The sequence below is a fragment of the Galeopterus variegatus genome, unplaced genomic scaffold, assembly GCF_000696425.1.
Source record: "Galeopterus variegatus unplaced genomic scaffold, G_variegatus-3.0.2 Scaffold757, whole genome shotgun sequence".
NCBI lineage: Eukaryota > Metazoa > Chordata > Mammalia > Dermoptera > Cynocephalidae > Galeopterus > Galeopterus variegatus.
Window position 1 is genome coordinate 97,339 of NW_007726868.1, and position 21,357 is coordinate 118,695.

Here is a 21,357-nt window from a genome sequence, read left to right on the forward strand (position 1 = left end):
CAAAAGACAAAAAAAAAAAAAAAAAAAGATGACCGGTAAGGGGATCTTAACCCTTGACTTGGTGTTGTCAACACCACGCTCACCCAGTGAGCGAACCGGCCATCCCTATGTGGGATCCGAACCCGGGGCCTTGGTGTTATCAGCACCGCACTCTCCCGAGTGAGCCACAGGCCGGCCCGAAGGATACTTTTAAAAATCTGCACAGTACATATATCATAGAGAAATTGCATAATGCCAAAGATTAAGAAAAGACATAAATGCAGCCAGAGAGAAAAGAGAGATCACCCACAAAGGAACAGAAGATAGACTGAAAGCTGGCTTCTCAATAGCAATAATGGAAGCTAAAGACAATGAAATATCACCTTCAGAGTTATGAGAAAAAATAACTGTCAATCTCAAATTCTATGCCTAGCTATGCCTAGCAACACAGTCTTTCAAATGAGGATGAGTTCTGTCTCCAGTAATAGCAGAATAGATTATGCAAACAAAGCCTCCTGTTGAAAAAATATGAAAATGCTTGATAAAATATTCTTAAAATCACCTTTAAAATACTGCAAAGCTGACAAGATGGTAGAAAACTGCCAGGCCCAATTCTAGGAGAAGCCTGAACCCAGAGAATTAATGATAGGACCAGAGCACTAAGGCTATTTTTTGCCCTGAGGGCATTTGTCCATACCAGAATACTTGAGTTTTAATGACAGCATCACTGGGTAAGGGAAATAACAGTCAAATCCCAGGGGTGGCCCAAGGTAAGGAATCACAAAGGAGATCCCCTCACCCAAACACACATGTACATTAAGCTGAGATCCCAAAGATTCCACCCTCCAGGTATGGGAGAAACCAAACTAAATCTACCCCAAACATCAACTCAACTCTAGAAGATGATAGAGAAGGTTGCTTTAGCACTGGACAGGGAAGAAACAGGAAAGCAAAGAAAAACAAAACAAAATAAAACCATCTCCCTGAGAAACTGTGGCCCAGCCTGAGAAGTCAGAGAACCTAAAGCAGTGGTTACTGACAGATATTGTCCCCACATGCTCTGGTAGGAGCAAATTCAAAACCTCCCTGGTGGAAAGCACATTCTTCTTAGACCTTTGGGAATTCCCACAAATAATTTTTCAAGGGCAATGATCAGCACACAAAGATAGTCACACAAGGAAACAAGGAATTATGAAAGTGAATGGGCAGAAAATCCCACAGAGACTTTAGTGATTGGAAATATTAAAGATTATATAACTATACATACCATTTTTAAAGAAATAAATAACAAGCTTGAAATTATCTTTATCTAACAGAAAACTGTAAAATATAGCTCTTTTGAAAAAGAAGAAATAGAGCTGGCCAGTTAGCTCAGTTGGCTAGAGTATGATGCTGATAATACTAAGGTCCTGTACTGGTCAGCAGCCAAAAAAAAAAAAAGAAGAAGAAATTTTTAAAAAACAAACAAACAAACCCCACAACAACAAAAATTAAAAACTCAATGGATATGACTGGCTGCAGATTAGACAAGAAGAAGATGGAATTAGTGAACTAAAAGCAAGATCACAGAAAGGTACCAAAAATGCATCACAGAGAGACTAAATGGTAAAAAACATGGAAAGGGGAAAGAGACGTGGATGATAGATGAGAAATCTTATATTAGAGTTTAGAAAGAGATAAATAAGAAAATGGGAGAAGATAATATTGAAGAGAGAATGGATAAAAATTTCTCCCAAATAATGAAAATAACAATGCCCAGGTTCAAGAAGCCCAGCAAATCCCTTGAGATTTGTTTTGTTTTGTTTTTGGTAGCTGGCTAGTACAAGGAGCAAACACTGGAACATGGTGTTATCAGCACCATGCTCTAACCAACTGAGCTAACCAGCCAGCCTGCGATGAATCCCTAACACGACAAATTTTTTTAAAAAGTCTTCGCACAGACACATCACTCATACTGAGGCTGCAGAAAATAAAACACTAAGATAAATTTCTTAAAGTAGCCACACACAAAAATTACTTTTTGTGGTGGTCATAAGAAAGTACCTTATAGCTCTTCTTCCATAGGCTCTGAAATCCATTACTGCATTTGCATGGAAGCCACACATGACCTCCAATGACCCATGCATTTATATAGCCTCCTCTCCTTGACTGTGGTCAAGACCTGTGGCTTGCATCTAAACAGCAGAATACAGCAAAGGTGAAGAGATTTGGAGATTTAATTAAAGTACCCTATCAGCTGACTTTAATTAAGAGGAGACTATCCTAGATAGGCCTGACCTAATCAGGCAAGCCTTTTCAGAAAGATTCTGCTAGGAACCTTGAGAAAATAAGTTGCTATGGTGTGAGAGGGATCTGAGAGACCCTATAAGACAGCTACATGGCAACCAACTGTGAGCAGACTGTTGGAGTTAAGAGCAGCCCCGAGCTGACAACTAGCAAACAAATGGGACCTCAGTCCTAGAATCTCAAGGAACCAAATTCTGTGAGCTTGGAAAAGGAACCTAAGCTATAGAAAGAAACACAGCCTAATACCTGGCCTTCCCCAATGATAACATCTTGTATAATTATAGCACAATATCAAAACCAGGAAATTGACATTGACATAATCTACAGAGCTTATTCAAATTTCACCAATTATAAATGCATTCATTTGTGTATGTGTGTGTGCTTATTAACTAAATATGCAAGTTGTTATTTCTTGAATAAACTGAGAGAGATAGAGAATGCATATAATATGAATGAATGTATGACTTCCAAATTCGTAAAAGGGGAAACAAGTATAATAAAAAATACTCAAATTTAAAAAGAGGGCAAAACAGATTTTTTAAAAAGTAAAACAGATGGGACAAAGAGTATGACAATAATATGACAGACTTAAACCCAAATATATCAGTAATTACATTTCAGTACAAATGGAATGAAATGCTCCAGTTAAAAAAACAGTTAGAGCAGTTTTTAAAATCCTTCTATATGTCAAAACAAAATTTATAAACATTCAACTAGCCTAAAATTAAGAATTTTTGTTCATCAAATGACATGTAAAGAGAATAAAAAACCAAGCCACAGGAAAAAGAGATATTTGCAATAAGTTTAACTGAAAAAGAACTAGTTTTCAGAAGATATAAAGAATTCAGTGGGAAATATATAAAGACCACAGTGGGAAATACTATACACCAACTAGATTGGCCAAAATTTCAAAGTCAGAATAATAGGAATTTTGATAACCTGCTGTGGGAGTGTATCATTCTGGAAAATATTTGGTATCATCTAAGAAAGCTTAAGACACACATACTCTATGACCCAGCAATTGTAGTCCTTGGCTTTACCTAGATAAATCCATGCTTCTGTGCCCCAGAATACACATTCAAGAAACTTCCTAGTGGTGCTGTCTGAAATATCCCAAACTGGAAAAACCCAAATGCCATCAGAAGTAAACTGGATAACTAAATTGTAGTATATTCACACAATGAAATACAATGAGGGAAATTGTAAAAATACAGCAAGAACATGGATGAATTACATAAAAAGTATGTAAAAGAAATAAGACATAATTGAATTCATCCTACATGATTCCTCTAATACAAAGTTCAAAAAAATTAAACTATGCTGTCTGGGAAGAATACATGGTATGCTGTAGGTGGCAAAACAATAAAGAAGACCAAGGAAATGATTACCATACAAGTCAGGAGAATGGCTACTTCTAAAGAGTACGAATACTTATTCATAATAAAAACTCTTCACAAACTTGGACCTTCTTTAACCTTCTTTAAGCCACAGAAAACCTACAGCAAACATTATTCTTCATGGTAAAACATTAGGAGCAGCAATAAGACAAGAACGCCCATCGCTGCTACCCAGGAGCCTCTTTCTTCCCCGTAGACACAAGGGAGCCAGGCATAAATCACCCCCGAGGACACCCAAATGACTTCTTTTAAAAAAGTTTTTATTGATGTATAATTTAAATACCATAAAATTCACTGTTTTAAGTATACAATTCAATAGTTTTCAATAAGTTTACAGAGCTGTGCCAACCATCAGCACAATCCTGTTTTAGAAATGCTGCATCATCCTGAAAAGTTCCCTCGGGCCCATGTGCAATCACTTCCTGCTCCCTCTCTAGGCAACCACTGATCTGCTTTCTTTCTCTAGAAATATATGTGGCGATTGTGGACATTTCATATGAATAGAATCATACAATAAACAGTCTTTTGTGACTAACTTCTTTCACTTAGTCTGTTTTCAAGGTTATCCATATTACAGCATGTAATGGTACTTCATTCCTTTTTATGGCTAAGTAGTTTCCCATTGTATGAATGTACCACATTTTGTTAATCCATTTCCAGTCTTTGGCTAATATGAATAATGCTGCTATGAACACTTGCATACAAGTCTTTGTGTGAACATATGCTTTCATTTCTCTTGGGTAGATACCTAGGAGTAGAATTGCTAGGTACTATGATAAAATTTATGTTTAACATTTTAAGAAACTGCCAAAGAGGCTGCACCATTTTATATTCCCACCAGCATACTAAGGATCCTCAGTATAATCCTTATTTTTTCTATAGTAGAAGTGCTCGTGATCTAATGTTACCAAAATAAAAGACATAGAATAATTTCAACTATGTAAATTCAACTATGCACAGGAAAACACTGGAAGAAAATAATCTAAAATACACATTATTGTGGCCTAATGTTAAAAACAGATTATGAGTGAATTCTTTCTTGTTCCTATTTTTTTCAGTACTACCCGAACTTGGTAAATGAGCATATATTCGTTTTCATTCTGATTATCAAAGTAAAAAAACAAAAAGGAGGGAGGAAGAGAGGGAGGAAAGGGAAGGAAATGAAAGGGAAGAAGGAACCCTTAGACTTGATCATCTCACCTCAAAAAGGAGGCTGAATGCATCCTCCTCCTGACTTGTGAGGTGAACCGACAAGCCCTTAATGAAGACCCCTTGAGGGTTTTCCACGATGGTCATTGGCGTGACTGAGGGTCCAACATAGGGCAGAGTGGACAGGAGATCAAACAGGCTCTCGTTATAGATTTCCAAGTAGGAAACACGCACAGTGATGGCATGTGTGGGGCGTTCTTCGATCATCCTAAAAACCTAGGTGTGAGATTGGACAGCAGTCACCAAGAACGGAACTCCAACAGCCAGCGAGTATCAGGGGAGTTCTTACCTCAGGAGGAAACACCAAGAAGATAATTCTTGTCCTAAAGGAATTTACAGTCTAGTTGGTGTGATGGTCATCAACAACAGTTATTACTATTACTATTTAGTCTACCAGGTGATATCACTTGGTAGACTAATAATAATAGTAATAACTGTTATTACTATTTGTAGTTTCTTGAGGCTTTACTTAGAGATAGGATTGGCTAACATTTCTACAGTCCCAAGAAGGAGAGGCATGATGACCGAAAAGGACTCTGGAATAAAGATCTCTTGTTTTAGGAGGCCTCACCATTGATATCTATTACTTAATTCCATCCCCATAAATCCCCCTGTGATTGAGGCAGGGCAGGGGCAATATCCATTTGTAGAAGGCTCCATGCAATACAATTATTTGTTTCTGGTCACTTGGCTAGTAATAGAAGCAAAGCCAGAACTCAGCCTTCTCAACTTCTAACTTACTCCCTAGTACTTTCAAGCAAGTGGCTTTGAACTGGTCTTTCCCCCTCTCTGGACCTTAATTTTCTTACCTGTGAAAGGGGAATTGGGCTGGATAATCCCTGAGGTCCTGCCTTCCTCTGAGTTTAGAACTGTGCTATCCAAAATGGTAGACACTAGCTATAGATGCCTGATGAATACTTGAAGTGTGGCTAGTGCAAATGAACTGATTTTTAAATTTTATTTAAGTTAAATTTAAAAACTGACAAATTCAGTTATTGGTAAACTTTTAAGTATGATCGAAACAACTTGGGTATGTAAATCTACTTTTTCAACTCTAAATTGTATGAAATCTAAGTACAGATTAAGTATTTCTGTTGAATAGTGTTTAAATTGAAATGTGCTCCAAGTGTAAAATACACATCAAATTTCAAAGACTTAGTATGAGAAAAAGAATTAAAATATCTAAATAATTTTTATATTGATTATATGTGAAAATGATATTTCAGATATACTGAGTTAAATAAAATATAGGGTTAGCTCTGCGGGTTAGAGTATGGTGTCATAACACCAAGGTCAAGGTTTTGGATCCCTGTACCAGCCAGCCACACCATGCGACCCCCTCCCCCAATATATAAAATAATATATATTATAATATATATAGAATTATAATATATGAATATATATATTATATAAATATATATTATATATATATATTTCACCTGTTTATTCTTACCTTTTAAAATGTGGCTACTGGAAAACTCAAAAGTCCATATGTGACTTACATTATATTTCTATTGGATGGCAATGGGCTAGATTACTAATAAGTCTAAGATACTGAGGTACTGAAGGTTTCACATTGGGATATTAAAGATGATGCTTCAAAAGCTGGAGCATGGATAGTTTATATACTAGAGGGATGTCTACACTTCTTATAGGACAGGGCTGCCGCAAGATGCTTTTCCAGAAAGGCCTTTTGCCTCCTACTTCCAACCAGAGGGTCCTCATAGAACCCAAGCTATCAGGGCCCAAAGGAAGACCCTTCTGCTTTGTCTTGTCATACTTCCCTCAAGGCTGACACTGTTCTGAAAGCTCAGGTCATGCCCTGCTTCTTGCCTTTGCTCTTTCAGGGACTGTGGTAGTAGAAGAATCCAGAGCAGGCCAGTAAGGAAGCTCTACATTGGTCCATATTTTCCCTCATTAAAACCAGGAAGGAACATGATTAGGACCTCCAAATCCTTAATTACAGGATCACAGACCATGTGGGCAGCAAGAAGCCGATGAGTACGCCTGACTCCCTCTTTCACAAAGGAGGAAACACACTCAGTGTGGGTGTGGGCCAGAGTCTGAAACCAGGCCTCTTGGTTTCCTGAGGCCTCTGACCCCACCACCCTTCAGCTGCGTGTAAGTCTCCAGTACCAGCTGCAACTCCTTTGAGGGCTGGATCCCACTGCTGTCTTTACATCTCAATGTTGTTGGCAACAATTGTGGCAGAGAGAGGGGATCTGTGTGGCATCCCACCCATGGGCCCATTCTCTACCTGCTGCAGGGCACGAGGGAGAATCCCCCGGTGCTTGTAATTCTCTGTTGCCCCCGTCATGGTGTATGTCTTGCCAGCTCCCGTCTGCCCATAACACATGATGGTGCCTGCAAACATTTCAAAATACATCTCGGTGACATCCAGGAAAATAGCTCCAAGGACAACTCTCCCAATCCCCCAGTATGCCTGCTGTCAGCCAGGACTCTTGGCGTGAAGGTGGCCAGTGGGAGCAGCCAAGGACATCAGAATTCCAACATGGAGAAGAGTGGGTGGGCCGGGGAACAGGGACATAGTCAAAACACGGACATTTGCCCTGAATCTGTGGTCCACACAATGTTCTACTGCTCCCTTCACTAAAGGGCAATCTGGCCCTAGGGCTTATGAGGAGAGTAAGGAATCTCAGGGAACGTTAGAACTGGAACTTTTCCTAAAAAGATGAGGAAGAAAATAGAAATACAAGACTCCAGCCTTTCTCTAGCAAGGCCATGAACTACCAGGGTCTCAGGGCTGGTAGGAGGCAACAACTTCCTTACAGAGGCAAGAAAGGCTTTCAAAATCTCAAGGAAGAGATGAGTAGGAAGGGCATTTCCTGTCAATGGTGAGGATTCTTTATAGACTGCAAGTTACTATAGGACCAAACAGGGTTCCTAGATGGTACCATGTCATTACCAGACATGGACCACCATGATCAGGCCCTGATCTGGTCCTACTGCCCACCCTGGAAACTTTCACTTGTACCTCTCACATCCTTTAGGTTTACCATCACCACCAGGCTCAAGGACACAAACCACAAAGTCACCCTGGGCTTCAGCTCCCACCTGCTCTTCCTCTTGGCTTGGGCAGCCTAAGCCAGATCCTACATCAAAGGCTGCTTCTGGACGTCTACACAGCAGAATTGCCAGGGCAACACTGGGCCATGGAAGTCAGTGTTTACTTTTGTCACACAGATGCTCTAGTTCCTAGGAGTGGCAGCAGGTTTTACACAGGGACCCTAATTCAGCATTTGAGTTGGAGCCAGAAATAGTGGCTATTAACCCAACAGAAATGAGCCCATTTGTGTTTCCACAGCACCCAATGCTTAAGACTCTTAACTTCCCTGGGCCTTAGTTCCCCTGTCTTCACCTCCTCAGGGCCACATTCCCTCAGGGTATCATGAAAACCAATAAGAACATCCTTGGGTCAGTGGGGACCACACCTATGTATCACATAAAGGATAAAATAACAATGTTTGGGCATCCACACTCAATGGACTTTTAAATAGAAAACCTAAAACTTGCAAAGTAGGGAACATTCTATTCAGCAGCCACCAGATGGCAAAGTCTATAAACTGATATATTCATTTTAAGATTTTAAAACAATCTCATTGGGAAATTATAAATATTTTCCCAATAAAGCTGTTTTTAGTTAATGAAATCAAACTCTACTCAAGATTTTAGTGATAATGTAAATAATCCTACGCTAGAATACGAACAGTACATTGGGCTGGTAGAATAAATGGAAATAGCTCCTAGCAGGTAACAAAGAGAAAAATGTTTGGACTCCACCAAATTCATCATAAAGACATATCTTCGAAACCAATATTCGAGAGATTTGAAAAAGGGTAATAGTTGAACCCCCATAACCTATACAGAGCCAGGGTCTTTTAGACTTCCTATGAAGGTAGAATCCCAGGACATTGGATCAAGCCATGCTCACAATGTCACCAAGCAAATAGGAAGTTTTCCACCATAAGAACATGGAGCTCTTCCTCTCAAGAAATCAGAAGGGAAGTCAATATTAAAAAAAAAAAACATGGAGACAGACAAATAAGCATACAAATGTTAGTAAGTGAGGTTATATTTTATTTTATTCACCATAAAATACTTGCACCTCTTCCTCCAGGAGGGGCTCCTCAAGTTCTTAGATAAGACAACAGTTAATTAACTAAATTACCATTATAGCCATCGAGGGCCTGAGAAACCACCTCCTTGGCGACTGTCTCATAAACCACGTCCTGGGAGGCATCATGGAGAACTCCATCCAGCTTGAACGACCAGTCCGTCTGCTGGTTATTGACAACTCCTTTCCGTGTGTCTCTTTTTAAGTGAATATCAATGCTCTAGGAAAAGAGACAGAGAGAAAAAAAAGTTACCTGTTAGGAAGCTGGTGTAAGAAAAATCACCAATAGCTGAGTCCTGACCTGGAGGAAACAGAGGAAATGAACTTTAGGATGAATAGGTACTCCCACATATAGGCCAATATTCCGGATGAATTATTTGAGATGGGAGAAGGGAACTCCTGTAGAGAAGACAAGACACTTATGATGGAAAGACCAGGAGACTGGAACACTTAACTAGTTTCAGTACCACTCACCCTAGTTTATAGGGTGCTGTCTGTCTTAGTTCCCCAATCTATGATGTGGGATCAAGGCAATTTATCACGTTGTTATTAAACAAGACTTAGATATATTCAATAAACACAGAGAAGCTTTGGATTAGGCCAGAGGGAACAGGCTGGCCAGTTAGCTCAGTTGGTTAGAGCACAGTGTCATAATACCAAGGTCAAGAGTTCGGATCCCTATACCAGCCAGCTGCCAAAAAAAGGAAAAGAAAAAAAAAAAATGTTGAAGGAACAGTAAGCTAGTATGCTTAGTGACAGAGGCTCAGATCCCATCTCTCTGGTTACTGGTGGTAAGGATTCCCTCAGCTCTGCATTGTGGTGAGAACCTACTTCCACATACACGCTACAAGCCAATGTGAGTAATGATAAAGTAATTGCCTAAGAAAAGGTTCTTGACTTCTCAGACTGGTATTAGAGTAAACTGAGGGTGCCCAACCTACTTATAATCAGATTTTTCGATGTATGCCCCTTCATAGCAAGACATTGTGGCAGCAGCTGACTTAGGGACATACTGGTTAAGGTCAATGGTAGATTCCAATCTTCTTGACAGGAATTTCTGATAAAAACAGACACTACATAGAGTCTTTGCTAGAGCAATGCTGAGTAGAGAGGTGATGTAGGAGTTGCAGCAGAGAAACACCAACAGCGCCATGCCTAGTGAAGCTGTAGGAGAGGGACCGCCACGGAGTCCCAGACCTATGGAGCTACCAGAGAGGAATGCCAGCCTGGGAGAGCTGAAGTGTGGCCTACAACCAGGAATGCCATAGGAGTGGAGCTGCCCAAGGACTTGGGGACCCAATCCCCACATCAGCATGCAGAGGAGGTTGAAAATAGAGTCAAGGTATCTGATTTGCCAGCTTTGAGATTTAATGCCTGCCCTGCTGGGTTTCAGACTTATTTGGGACCTGTTACCCCTTTCTTTTGGCCTATTTCTTCCTTTTTGAAAGGGAATATTTACCCTATGCTTGTCCTACTATTGTATCTTGGAAGTAGATAACTTCTTTTGACTTCACAGATGGGACTTGGAACTTTGGACTTTTGAGTTGAAACAAGTTAAGACTTAGGGGATGGGGCCGGCCCGGTGGCGCACTGGATAGTGTGCCGCTTGCGAGCGCGGCGGCGCTCCCGCCCAGGGTTCGGATCCCACATACAGACCGGTTCCCGCTCACTGGCTGAGCGAGGTGCGGGAGCAACACCGAGGGTTGCAATCCCGTTGCCGGACACGAAAAAAGACAAAAAGGAAAAAAAAAAGACTTAGGGGATGAAATGAACGTATTTGCATGTGAGAAGGACATGAGTTTTGGGTGGCCAGGGTGGAATGTAGTGGATTGAATTATGTCCCCCCAAAACTCACTGAAGCTTGAATTGTGTCCCCCAAGTTTTATGTATTAGAAACTTGGCCCCTACTGTCACTGTTAAGAGGGTGGGAAATCCTACTATGATAACTGAAAGGTGGAGCCTTGAAGAGGTGATTAGATTGTAGGCTCATGCCTTGGGGAATGGGTTAAAAATGGTGATCACGGGTGTGGTTCTGAGGGCTTTAAAAAGAGAGTGAATGAGAAGCTCTCTTGCTCTCTCTGCTTCCACCACCTTGCAATGTGAGACCCCCTAGGTTACTGTCACCACCGCCAGATGGACTTTAGATTTCCCAGACTCAAAAACTGTAAGCAATAAATTTTGTTTTCTTTATAAATCACCCAGTTTCAAGTATTTTGTTATAAGCAACAGAAACAGACTAATACACAGACTCTTGCTAAATCTTATACTGATTGCCCTAATCCAGGAGCAAAGAACCAGCCACATAGAGAAAAATTAAGAGCAAGAAAAGACAGGCTTGGTCCATTCACACATTAAATGCTCTGTGCTTCTGTGTTCATTGAAACCATGTCCAGCAGGGCACATTTCACAGGGCTGCATTTGAACCCTTTTCTGACTGCTGGGACCCTCAAGTCTTGAGCAGTTTGCCTTGAATTCTTCCTTTTAAAATGCCTCAATGCTGCCCATAGTTGGCCTGTAAATGTTTGCTGAAAGAAAACATCTAATACTCTCACACTGTCCTAAGCCTGTCATAGGCTTCAGAAGGGTTCTGAGGATAGTGGTGAGGGTACAAGGGTGGATAAATCTTTCTAGTTCTCTTGATAAGAGCTTCCCCCATTTCCTTGATAAGCTTAACAGTAATCAATTCAAGGCATTCTTACTGCACCACCTCGAGATTATATAATGGCAGATCTGACCACCAGAAAGTTTTATGAATGTGGACAAATGTAAATTTTTCTACATCAGATACAAAGGTAAAGATAAACTTACTACCTTATTAAAGGTAAAATTATTAAAATACAAAGATGGGAGCTTTATGAATTTCCTCATTAAAAGCATTGTGAGGGAGTGGTTTGGACTTGACAGACTCTAGAGTCCCCTTGACCTTTCACCAATTCTATCTTGGTCCTTAAAAGATTGTTTGGAAATGGGGTTACACTATAGTGAGGTAGGACAGAGAGAGGCCCAGGCAGGTGAACAAAACACATTGCACTTACTTTGTTGTCATCTCCATATTTGATCATTTCATGAGCAAAGTCATCGGTGGGTTTGACACGGACAAATGCATGAACTTTTTTCCTAGTACCCATTCTAGCTAAAAACAAGAGAGCAAAGAAATTTTCAGTAGTCATCATCAAATAACAACTAGAGGGGAGGGGGCATTCATTAAGAAGATGAGAAAAGAGTGACATGTATCCATTTTTCCCTGTTGATCTGAGAGCAAGTCTTCTTTTTTACCCCTCAGCATTCCAGAGCTCTACTCACAGGACACTGCTCAACAAGTACATGTACTTCCTACTTTATAGGCTGCTTCACCATTTTCCACCAAAGACCCCAAAGAGACAGAAATACAAAGCAAAAAGAATGCTCTCTTCAGTGGCCTAATCTCAGATGTTGTTTCTAGAAATGTTCTGCATCTATGAAGAGTCTACTTATACTCTGCTTCATTTATTATATTTTCTTCTAAAATACTTACTATGAAATACATTAAAACTCATTTTCTTTTTTTTTTTGTCCTTTTTGAGACCGGCCGCACCGCGCTCAGCCAGTGAGCGCTGTGAGCGCACCGGTCATCCCTATATAGGATCCGAACCCGCAGCGGGAGCACTGCTGCACTCCCAGCACCGCACTCTCCCGAGTGCACCACGGGCTCAGCCCATCATTTTCTTTTCTTCATTAACATACCTTGCTTCAGATATAGCATCCCTCCTTTACCTCCATTACACAACTGGGTGTCCTAGAAGTATATTTAATCTAGTCCATAATCAAATATTCTTTCTTCTCCCCTTCCATTGAGAGAAAAATCACAGACAGTCCCTGACCTCCTCTTCCTCTCCTAAAAACTCATTGTATTCTCATCATTTCTTTCAGGCAGACACACATTTGTCTTTCCTCACTTATACTATCACAAATAATTACCATGTATACAAGCATAATAAAATGTTAAAATAATGGCTGGCTGGTTAGCTCAGTTGGTTAGAGTGTGGTGCTGATAATAGGTCCAGGGTTGGATCCTTGTACCGGTCAGCTGCCAAAAAAATAAAATAAAAAATAAATAAATTTAAAAAAAGATAAAATGTTAAAATAAACGTTTGATGTGGCTTCATGGAATAGGATGAATGCTTATAGAGATAAGTGACAGGGAGGTAGATTTAGGTAAATGACTTTTCTATTATGAAGAGTCATCCCGTAATGGAAAAGACCTTCTCAGGGTAAGGACCATAAACACCATTAACAGTTAAGCAAAGTCACAATGCTAACTACAAAATGGATTGTTGCACTGAGAGCAACAATTGCTCTCTAAGATCCTGTCCGACTAAAATATCTTATAAAAACTTTCTAAAATGGAATTGCACAACTCTGTAAATGATAACTAAGAAATCTCACATTTTATTGGATATTGGTATCACTGGTCAAATCACACGAGACCCTCTCTTCGGAGTGCATACATAAAAATATTTAATACTGGGGGCTGGCCAGTTACCCAGTCAATAGAGCAGGGTGCTGATAACACCAAGGTCAAGAGTTCAGATCCTTGTGCTGGCCAGACACCAAAAGAAAAAAAAAATTAGTACTCATTAGACAGTAAATTTTGGTTCTCACATTGACAAAGAGTGGAGAAGCTATGAGGGTTATAAGTGAGGTGATAACTGCACTGATTTTTATTTCTTTAAGGGGGACTTAAAACTTAATCAGCTCTTTAGGCACCTCATAATATACACTGTTAATAAAGGTTTAAATATTGAGAGAAAATGCCAAGAACTCTAAGAAAAGCTAAGTCAAAATCTATCTATAATCATCATCAATTGTGTTAAGTCTAGTTAAGTAATACTAGGTAAAATTATATAAAAATATAATAAATAGCTTCACTGTTCAAAACTACTGGGCACAAGAACACAATACGGTTTTAAATTGTTTTAAGATAAAACATTTCTATTTTACATTTCTTAGACTTTTTCTGTACTTTCCTTTTTTTTTTGTAATTGGAACAATATCATCACGTAGTTTCACTACACAGTCTCTCAAATTTCAATAATTCCACTTTTATAGAACTATGAATATAATAAAAGAATGTTAAAAACTCATTTAGAATTAATACTCCACAATGTACAAAGCAGAATGTGAATGGAGAAAAGGCCCACGGGGCAGGATGTGTGCTGCTCGTACACTTTTGTTTTGATCTCCCCGACAGGATTGGACCTGCACTCATAAGAAATGAGGCCATCTGCCCCTAAAATAACCTGTACCTTATTGGGGCAGAATAGAATTGAAACTAAAGAGAACACCTGGAAACACTTTTGGAAAAGACAATCAGCAACGGAATTTGCTGAATTTATGAAGAGTTAGGGAAACGTGAGGCATAGGGAGCTGACTCAATTTTATCTTCCACCTGGAAAACAGTAATAACTACACAGTTATTAAATAAAAAACAGCTTGCATGTACTACTGCAAAGGACTCTACCTAGTAAATTGATGTCTAATTTTTGAGAAAAACAATTTTTAGCACCCTTGCTGTTTAAAAAAAAACCCCTCATACATAACAGCAATGTTTTAATTACAGTTAATTATTTTGCTTTTAAAAAAGCACATTAAATAAAGAATGGTAACATTTTACATGTAATTATCTAAGAGAGGTTCAATGAGTGTTACCTGACAAAAATTATTGCAGATTTTTAAAATGTTAATGTCCTTCCACATTTCCAGACACAACCTATGGTGAACACTTGACCTCCTCTTATAATTACAATTATTATCCTCAAGTAGCACTAAGTATCTCTATAAGCAAGTTAAATAGAGACAGGCCCTTCCCTTTCAGCTTACAGTTTCAATGATGTGGACAAAATACAACTCTGACTCCTTTACAAGCTCTTCAGATGTCAAATCAAATAAGCAAACATGGCACTTACATATTTGCCTATTGTAGACTGTGTACACTTCCCACATTACTCAAATCATTATTTCATGGAAGTTTTTTCCTATCCACTATGGGGTCATTCAGACCTTTTGATTTTTAGAAAATGAATCTGAAACATATTGGAATGAGCAAGGATATGACTTGTCCAATTTCAGTCCAAACATTTTTGACTGCAAAATTGAGCTCTAGAAATAAAAAGCCACAAATAGCTCTAACACAAATCCAGAACTGAGGAAACTGAAGAGAACAGCTTATCTCCAAGTTCACTTTGATCTTTGCTACTGGGACATTGAGTAGAGAGAGGTATGTTTTGACTCAAACACTTACGCTCAATTTCTAAAGCTCTGGGAAGCACTCCTCACAACAGCCCTGAGGGCCCAACCTCCTGTCCAGGGAAGTTCAGATGCCATGCAGGGGGCTCTGGGAGTAGGTGCCCAGACCTCCCTCCCTGAAGCCTTCATCCACTGAGAGCACAAGGGTAGCACAGACCAGCTCAAAGGAAGTCCCCCCCACCCCACCCAACCCCGACCAGAGCCTGCCCCTTCTCTGCCATGCAATTTGCCAACGTGCACATGCACATGCAGTCACTCCATCCATGCTTCCCAAGGCCTTCCCCATGCTCACACCATGGCTCCAAGCATGCCAGGAACCATACCCACCTGCAATGGGCCTTTCCTATGAACAACACCCCTCTCGTGAGCCTGCTACTCAGATATTCCTCAACCAACACCCAGACATTTGGAGACCCCATGCCATCTTGCACTTACTGAAATACTGCTTGTTACCGTTCTTACGCCGCTTCATTTGAGTGGGTTTCAGCTCCCAAATTAAATTACAAACTGTTTGAGGGCAAGGACTGTGCCTTTTATCTCTTGAATCCCCCCAGAACAGTGCCCAGCACAGAGCAGTTGCTCAACAAATGGTGGCTTATGGTGAAGGTCATGGCTGAAAGTCAGAGGGTGGCTGAATCTCCACAGATGGGTCCATCTTCCGTCACTACTGAGAAAGTCCCAAAGGACATGTGATATCACTCCCCTCCCACACCACCTCCAACCCCTGAGCCCACATCCGTTCCAGGAGGACACTTGGTTTCCAGATGCAAGAAGCCATGTTCAGCCCCTCACCACACCCTTCCTTTTAATAGTGTTCTTCTCTCTCAGGACCTTGTGGAGAATACCCTTCTCTTTTGCACTCCACCCTTAGATATTCTGGTGTAACAAAGTGAGTCGCTGAATGGCCACCAGGAATCCTCCTTTCAGAGAGGCTCGTGGTTTCCTCATTTTTTTAAGAGTGGGAATAAACAGAACTGCCAAGCACATCTGAAGGCTCAACAAGAGGAGAGGGTGCATCTAGTGGCACGGTAGGCACTAGGCAGATACCTATATTCCAGAGCTCCTGCCCAGAGCAGGGCTCTTATGGGGAACCATCTTAGCTACCGCAGCAGCAGCAGAAGCATCTGAACCCAAAACTGAGGGTCCAACTGCACCCAGCCTTGGGCTGAATCCAAAACTGGGATGCAGACAAATTAGCCTTTCTCCTTTCTCTCACCCAATGTGCGGGACCTCAGTGCGGAGCCTGGGCAGTGGGCCTTGGGCCCATTCAGGTCCCTCTCTGGAGCGGTTTCCTCATTTGTAAAGCGAAAGGCTCGGGCTGATGATCCCGGAGCCCCCTCCAGTTCGAAAACTTACAAGTGCAGAACAGTCCAGACACCCCCTGGCCCTCTGCCCCAAGACCTCTATGTCTTGGGTGAAGGTGGGACCCTAGTGGGGCCAGGAAACATTAGCTTCGAAGACCCCAAGTTGAAGCCAGGCTGAAAAGGCCCCCAGATGCTGCACCCTCCTCCGCCCGGGTTTCACAGGTGAGCGACCCAACTCGGGCACTCCCTGATAGAAAGGTGTTCGGACCCCAGCCGTTGCCAGCCTCCCGGGCACATACTCCTCTCGGGTCTTCCTTCTCCCCCCCCTCGCCGGCGCGCGCCCCCTGCTCACCGCTCGCAGGGAAGCGGCGCTCCTGGAGCGCGACGGCTGCAACTGCAGCGACCGAAGCCACGCACGCGACCTAGATGCACAACGCGAGGCAGCCTAGCTGTGTACACAGTCGCCATGGCAACGGGCCGCTTCCGGGGATTCGGGAAGTATAAGGGGTGACGGAAATTAAGTCGAGATTCTCTGTCGAGGATACCGGTAAGGTCAGGACACAATCGGGAAGACGAGAGATGGGGCCGATTAATCTAGAAAGACTGCGGCAGCTCCATGCGCTAGATCAAGATCGGGGTAGCGAGGTAACGAAGGTAGCATATGAACCAGGAAGCGGGGCGTCGGAGTTTCCGGCGCAAAGGATTTGCGACTACGGCGGCCGTGCAGGCCCGTCTGATTCCAGCTCCGCGCTCCGAGGTGCTGTCGGCGAGCGCCCTTGCCCCGCCCTGGTTAGTGTACAGCCTGCCTGCCAGGCCTGCGCAGTTGCGGCGCCGGGGGAAGATGGTGGAGGACGGTACGGAGGAGCTGGAGGACCTGGTGCACTTCTCGGTGTCCGAGTTGCCTAGTCGCGGCTACGGCGTCATGGAGGAGATCCGGCGGCAGGGCAAGCTGTGCGACGTGACGCTGAAGGTGCCGCGGGCTGGGCGGCGGCGGGCTCAGGGGAGAGGGGCCGAGCGGGGAGGAAAGATGGGCGGGGGATAGAGGAAGAGAGGTCGAGCCGGGAGAGGAGTGGAGAGAGGAGGTTGAAAAGAGACGGAGTCGTGGGGACGGAGGTGCCGAGCTGGAGACGGGGATTGGGGCCGAGTAGGAAGCGGAAGAGGGACAGCCTTTCAGCCCTCTGAAGGAAAGGTTGAGAGATGCGCCGCTGAGGCTCTCGGAGTGGGAGACATTGGGGTGCCCGCCTCTCTTTTCTGTCACACAGACAAGAGAAAATGGTCTTACAGCCCCTCTATGGAGGAAGGGGCGGTGGCTGGCTCCACATTCTGATGGGCACCACCGAAGCATCTTCTCGTCACCATAGACATTTCTTTATGCCCTCTCGAAGTTGGCTGTGCAGTTGTAGAGGTGAAGGCTTACCCTTAGGAGCCGTTGCCTGCTCTTGATTGTTAGATTACTACCTTGTCTCTTAGGAGCTTTAAAAATCTGATCTGGAAATCTTTTGAGGTGGACAACTACTGTACCCCAAACTGGAAGGCACCCACCACCACCACCACAAAGGTCCTGGAGTCTGGACTGATGTGTTGCGTGGGGAGAGGGATGCTGACATCAGGAGTGGAAGGATATCTTAACCACCTGTTTCCCACCAGCATTCTGGTCGCAAGAGCCATCCTCTCTCCTGTGCTTTGGGTCCTTTTCTGCGGGAGAGGCATGCTGTGCTGCTCATTGGCCAAGCTGCTGAGCCATGTGGAGCCCTCCAGGTGGGGAGATGATGCTAAAAGCAGCATTCCTTCTTGGGCTTTGGCTGGAAGGCTCTCAGCATCTGTGGGTGACCTCCCCCCCCCCCCTTTAACAATGCAGAGATCTTTTTCTCTTCTTATTTTCTAGATGATTAAGAAAACTTTTCCCACATATTTGAGTCAGACCTTTGGAGTCTATAGAGTAGAATGATTAAAAATATGGCTTTGGAGACAGAAAGATTTGGATTAAAATCCTAGTTGTAACCTTGGGCAAATTACTTTATCGAAGCCTCAGTTTTCCAAATGTAAAAATAGGGATGATTCCTAATTTGCAGTTTTAGTGTGAGGATACTTGGCAAAACTTTCATCACCTTAAACCCCTCCTGAAGAAGGTTGGTTTTCCAGGAGGGAAATGGCATGAGAAGGGGCACGATCTTCTGAGGTGAAAGAAGGGAACCAAGAGGATTGAGAAAAATGAGCTGGACTAAAGGAAGCAGAGAAAATAAAAATAAATGAGAGGTTTTTGTCCACAGTAATTACATGGTGAAAGATTGTGAAGCCACTAGATATTTGTAAGCAGAAGAATGATCTGATTGTGGCAGATGTATGGGTAGAGACTGGTGAAATGCAGTAATAGGGGAGAATTTTTGTATTAAGATTTGGACTGTAAGAGTGAGCCAGGGAAAGCTCGTAAGACACAAAGAAATATAAAGAGCATGAGTGGTATGGTCAGAGATACTTCTGCATAAAGTAGTGCATTTCACCTCTGCATTTAATGCAAATACAGAATATAGTAAACTTATAGCAGAAAAATGCTTGTATGATTTTTCCACTAAAATTATTTTTGTTCATTCAAAAGGAGAAGTAAGTCATCAGACATAGATCCAGAGTCAGTCTGAATTGCTATGTTACTTTCAAGGATCTGGGACATAAGGACCAGCATAAAGGCATAGGCTAGAGCTGGACAGGATTGTAGAGCGCTTTTACTTCACTGGGTTTGAAGTTATTCTGTAGAGACCGAGGAGTAACTGCTCAGTAGCAGTGTGCTGGTGAGGGCCAGGGAAAGGCCAGGTTAACCAGGATCTGCGTCTTTTCACTACCCTCCACCAGAGCTACTCTGTGAAATCTGTTTTGGTCTCTCTCTTTCATGATAGAGTTCTTCCTCAAATTTCTGGCAATTCCAGACTGTTTTTCCAATAAACACTGAAAAGCTAGTAGAAAGCCTTTTGGTGTGGGATGGTTTACTGACTAGTGAGTCTCCCTTAGGGCATTGGTTCTCAAACTTAAGCAGGCATTAGAATCACCTGGTGATCTTGTTAAAACACTGGTGTTGGACCTCACTCTAGAATTTCTGATTCATTACGTCTAGTACGTAGCTGAGAATTTACATTTCTGACAAGTTCCCCAGTGATGCTGTTCCTAGTTTGGGACCACATTCTGAGAGCCATGGCTGTAGAGTGACGGACCTGTTCTTTTCATTGGGATATGTTCAAAATCCACAGATCTTCCTCCAGCCTTCTTCCTAGGTGGTATAAGCCTGGCTGTTATCATTCTGGTAGCCTTATAATGGGAGGGTACTGGGAATTCTCCCTTCTGTATCCAGGTCTTCACTTAACCCCCCTGACTGGTGCCACTTCCTTGTCTTCATCGGTGCCCTGGTTACCCAAGTCTGGAGTCTATAGTTTATCCTGTCCAGAGAATAAACCTCTAGTTTTCTACTAGGATGGTGACAGAGCAGTTGCTTGTCTGGGGGAGGGGACCAGTACTGCCTGTTTTCAGCCCCTCCTCATGCTCACACCTTCAAAGGAAACTGGCGCCTCCACTAGTTGAATTTTGGAGGGGGTTCTGCAGTGGATTGCCATCTACAACACTCAGTATTCTCCATCTAAGTCAGTTACTACTCATTTGTCTGCTTCTCATCTTCTAAAATTTTGTTGACTTCTAATCTGCTGTCTCTCTCCACTTCTTTTTCCTTGGGAGCTTTGCTTTTCTTTGCTGGTAAGTTTGAGAGACAGTATTACACAGACTCTGCAGCCAGACTACCTGGGTTTGAACCCTGTCTGTGCCACTTATTAGCTGTGAAAACTTGAGAAATTTCCTTAAACACTGGTGATTCAGTTTTTTCATCTGTAAAATGGGATCATTACCTACCTGAGTGTTAAGGATTCTATTAGTTAATACATTTAAGCACTCATATAGTAAGTGCTCAGTACGTGGTAGATATTAATAATTAGTGAAGTTTCTAGAGGAGTGGAGATAAATAAATACATTTGTTCAACCTGCCTTTTTTTTTTTTTTTTTGTGACCGGTAAGGGGATCGCAACCCTTGGCTTGGTGTCATCCGCACCGCACTCAGGCATTGAGCACACTGGCCATCCCTATATAGGATCTGAACCCGCGGCAGGAGCGCTACTGTGCTCCCAGCGCCGCACTCTCCCGAGTGAGCCACGGGTGGGCCCCAACCTGCCATTCTGAATTTGTTTTAGTTTCTGATGAATTTTGGATGATGTTATCTGAAGAAAATGTTCATTGCCTTGAAAGAGTTTGCAAACCACTACTCTACTTCAGTAGCTTGCATTTTACTGAAGAGAACTCAAGACCAGAAGTGGAAGGGATTTGTCCAAGGTCACCGATTGAATTAGGCAGAAACTAGGACTAGACTCCTAGTCTCCGTACTCAGCGTCAGGTGTTCTTTTATACTCTCTGGTTGCCTCTTCTGTCACTGACAGTGACCCAACTGATTTCAGCTGCTAGCACATGAATTAATCTATCTCAGGTAAGCTGTACTCATCCTTAACAACATGCCATCTTTTCTATCTGCCCCAGTTTTAGGGAGAGTGTGAAAGTGAATATTAGCAGGGATGCCACATTCTCAAAATTTACTGCCAACACTTGAACCAAAGTTTAATTTTCTTTTTTCTTCTTTTTGTTTTGGTTTTTGGTGACTGGCTGGTAAGGGGATCTGAACCCTTGACCTTGGTGTTATCAACACCTGCTCTAATGAAGTGAGCTAACCAGCCAGCCC

General features: G+C 42.3%; 2 protein-coding genes across 5 annotated transcripts in view; one reads left to right on the forward strand and one right to left on the reverse strand.

Moving 5' to 3' along the window:
- KIF9 (kinesin family member 9) overlaps window positions 1–17,317 on the reverse strand; it is a 59,186-nt gene extending 41,869 nt beyond the window's left edge. For 2 of the 4 annotated variants that reach the window (XM_008572135.1, XM_008572136.1), the window contains exons 1-5: window positions 16,948–17,317; window positions 12,042–12,139; window positions 9,061–9,226; window positions 7,129–7,235; window positions 4,863–5,087 (exon numbers count right to left, since the gene is read on the reverse strand). In XM_008572135.1, coding sequence (XP_008570357.1) covers window positions 4,863–5,087; window positions 7,129–7,235; window positions 9,061–9,226; window positions 12,042–12,134 — 591 coding nt within the window. In that variant the 5' untranslated portion in view covers window positions 12,135–12,139; window positions 16,948–17,317. Of the gene's footprint in view, window positions 1–4,862; window positions 5,088–7,128; window positions 7,236–9,060; window positions 9,227–12,041; window positions 12,550–15,726; window positions 15,959–16,947 lie in introns of those variants that run through there. The other 2 variants (XM_008572134.1, XM_008572133.1) reach the window with 2 other exon arrangements.
- KLHL18 (kelch-like family member 18) overlaps window positions 17,317–21,357 on the forward strand; it is a 67,415-nt gene continuing 63,374 nt past the window's right edge. The window contains exon 1 of the mRNA XM_008572132.1: window positions 17,317–17,565. Coding sequence (XP_008570354.1) covers window positions 17,437–17,565 — 129 coding nt within the window. The 5' untranslated portion in view covers window positions 17,317–17,436. The remainder of the gene's footprint in view (window positions 17,566–21,357) is intronic.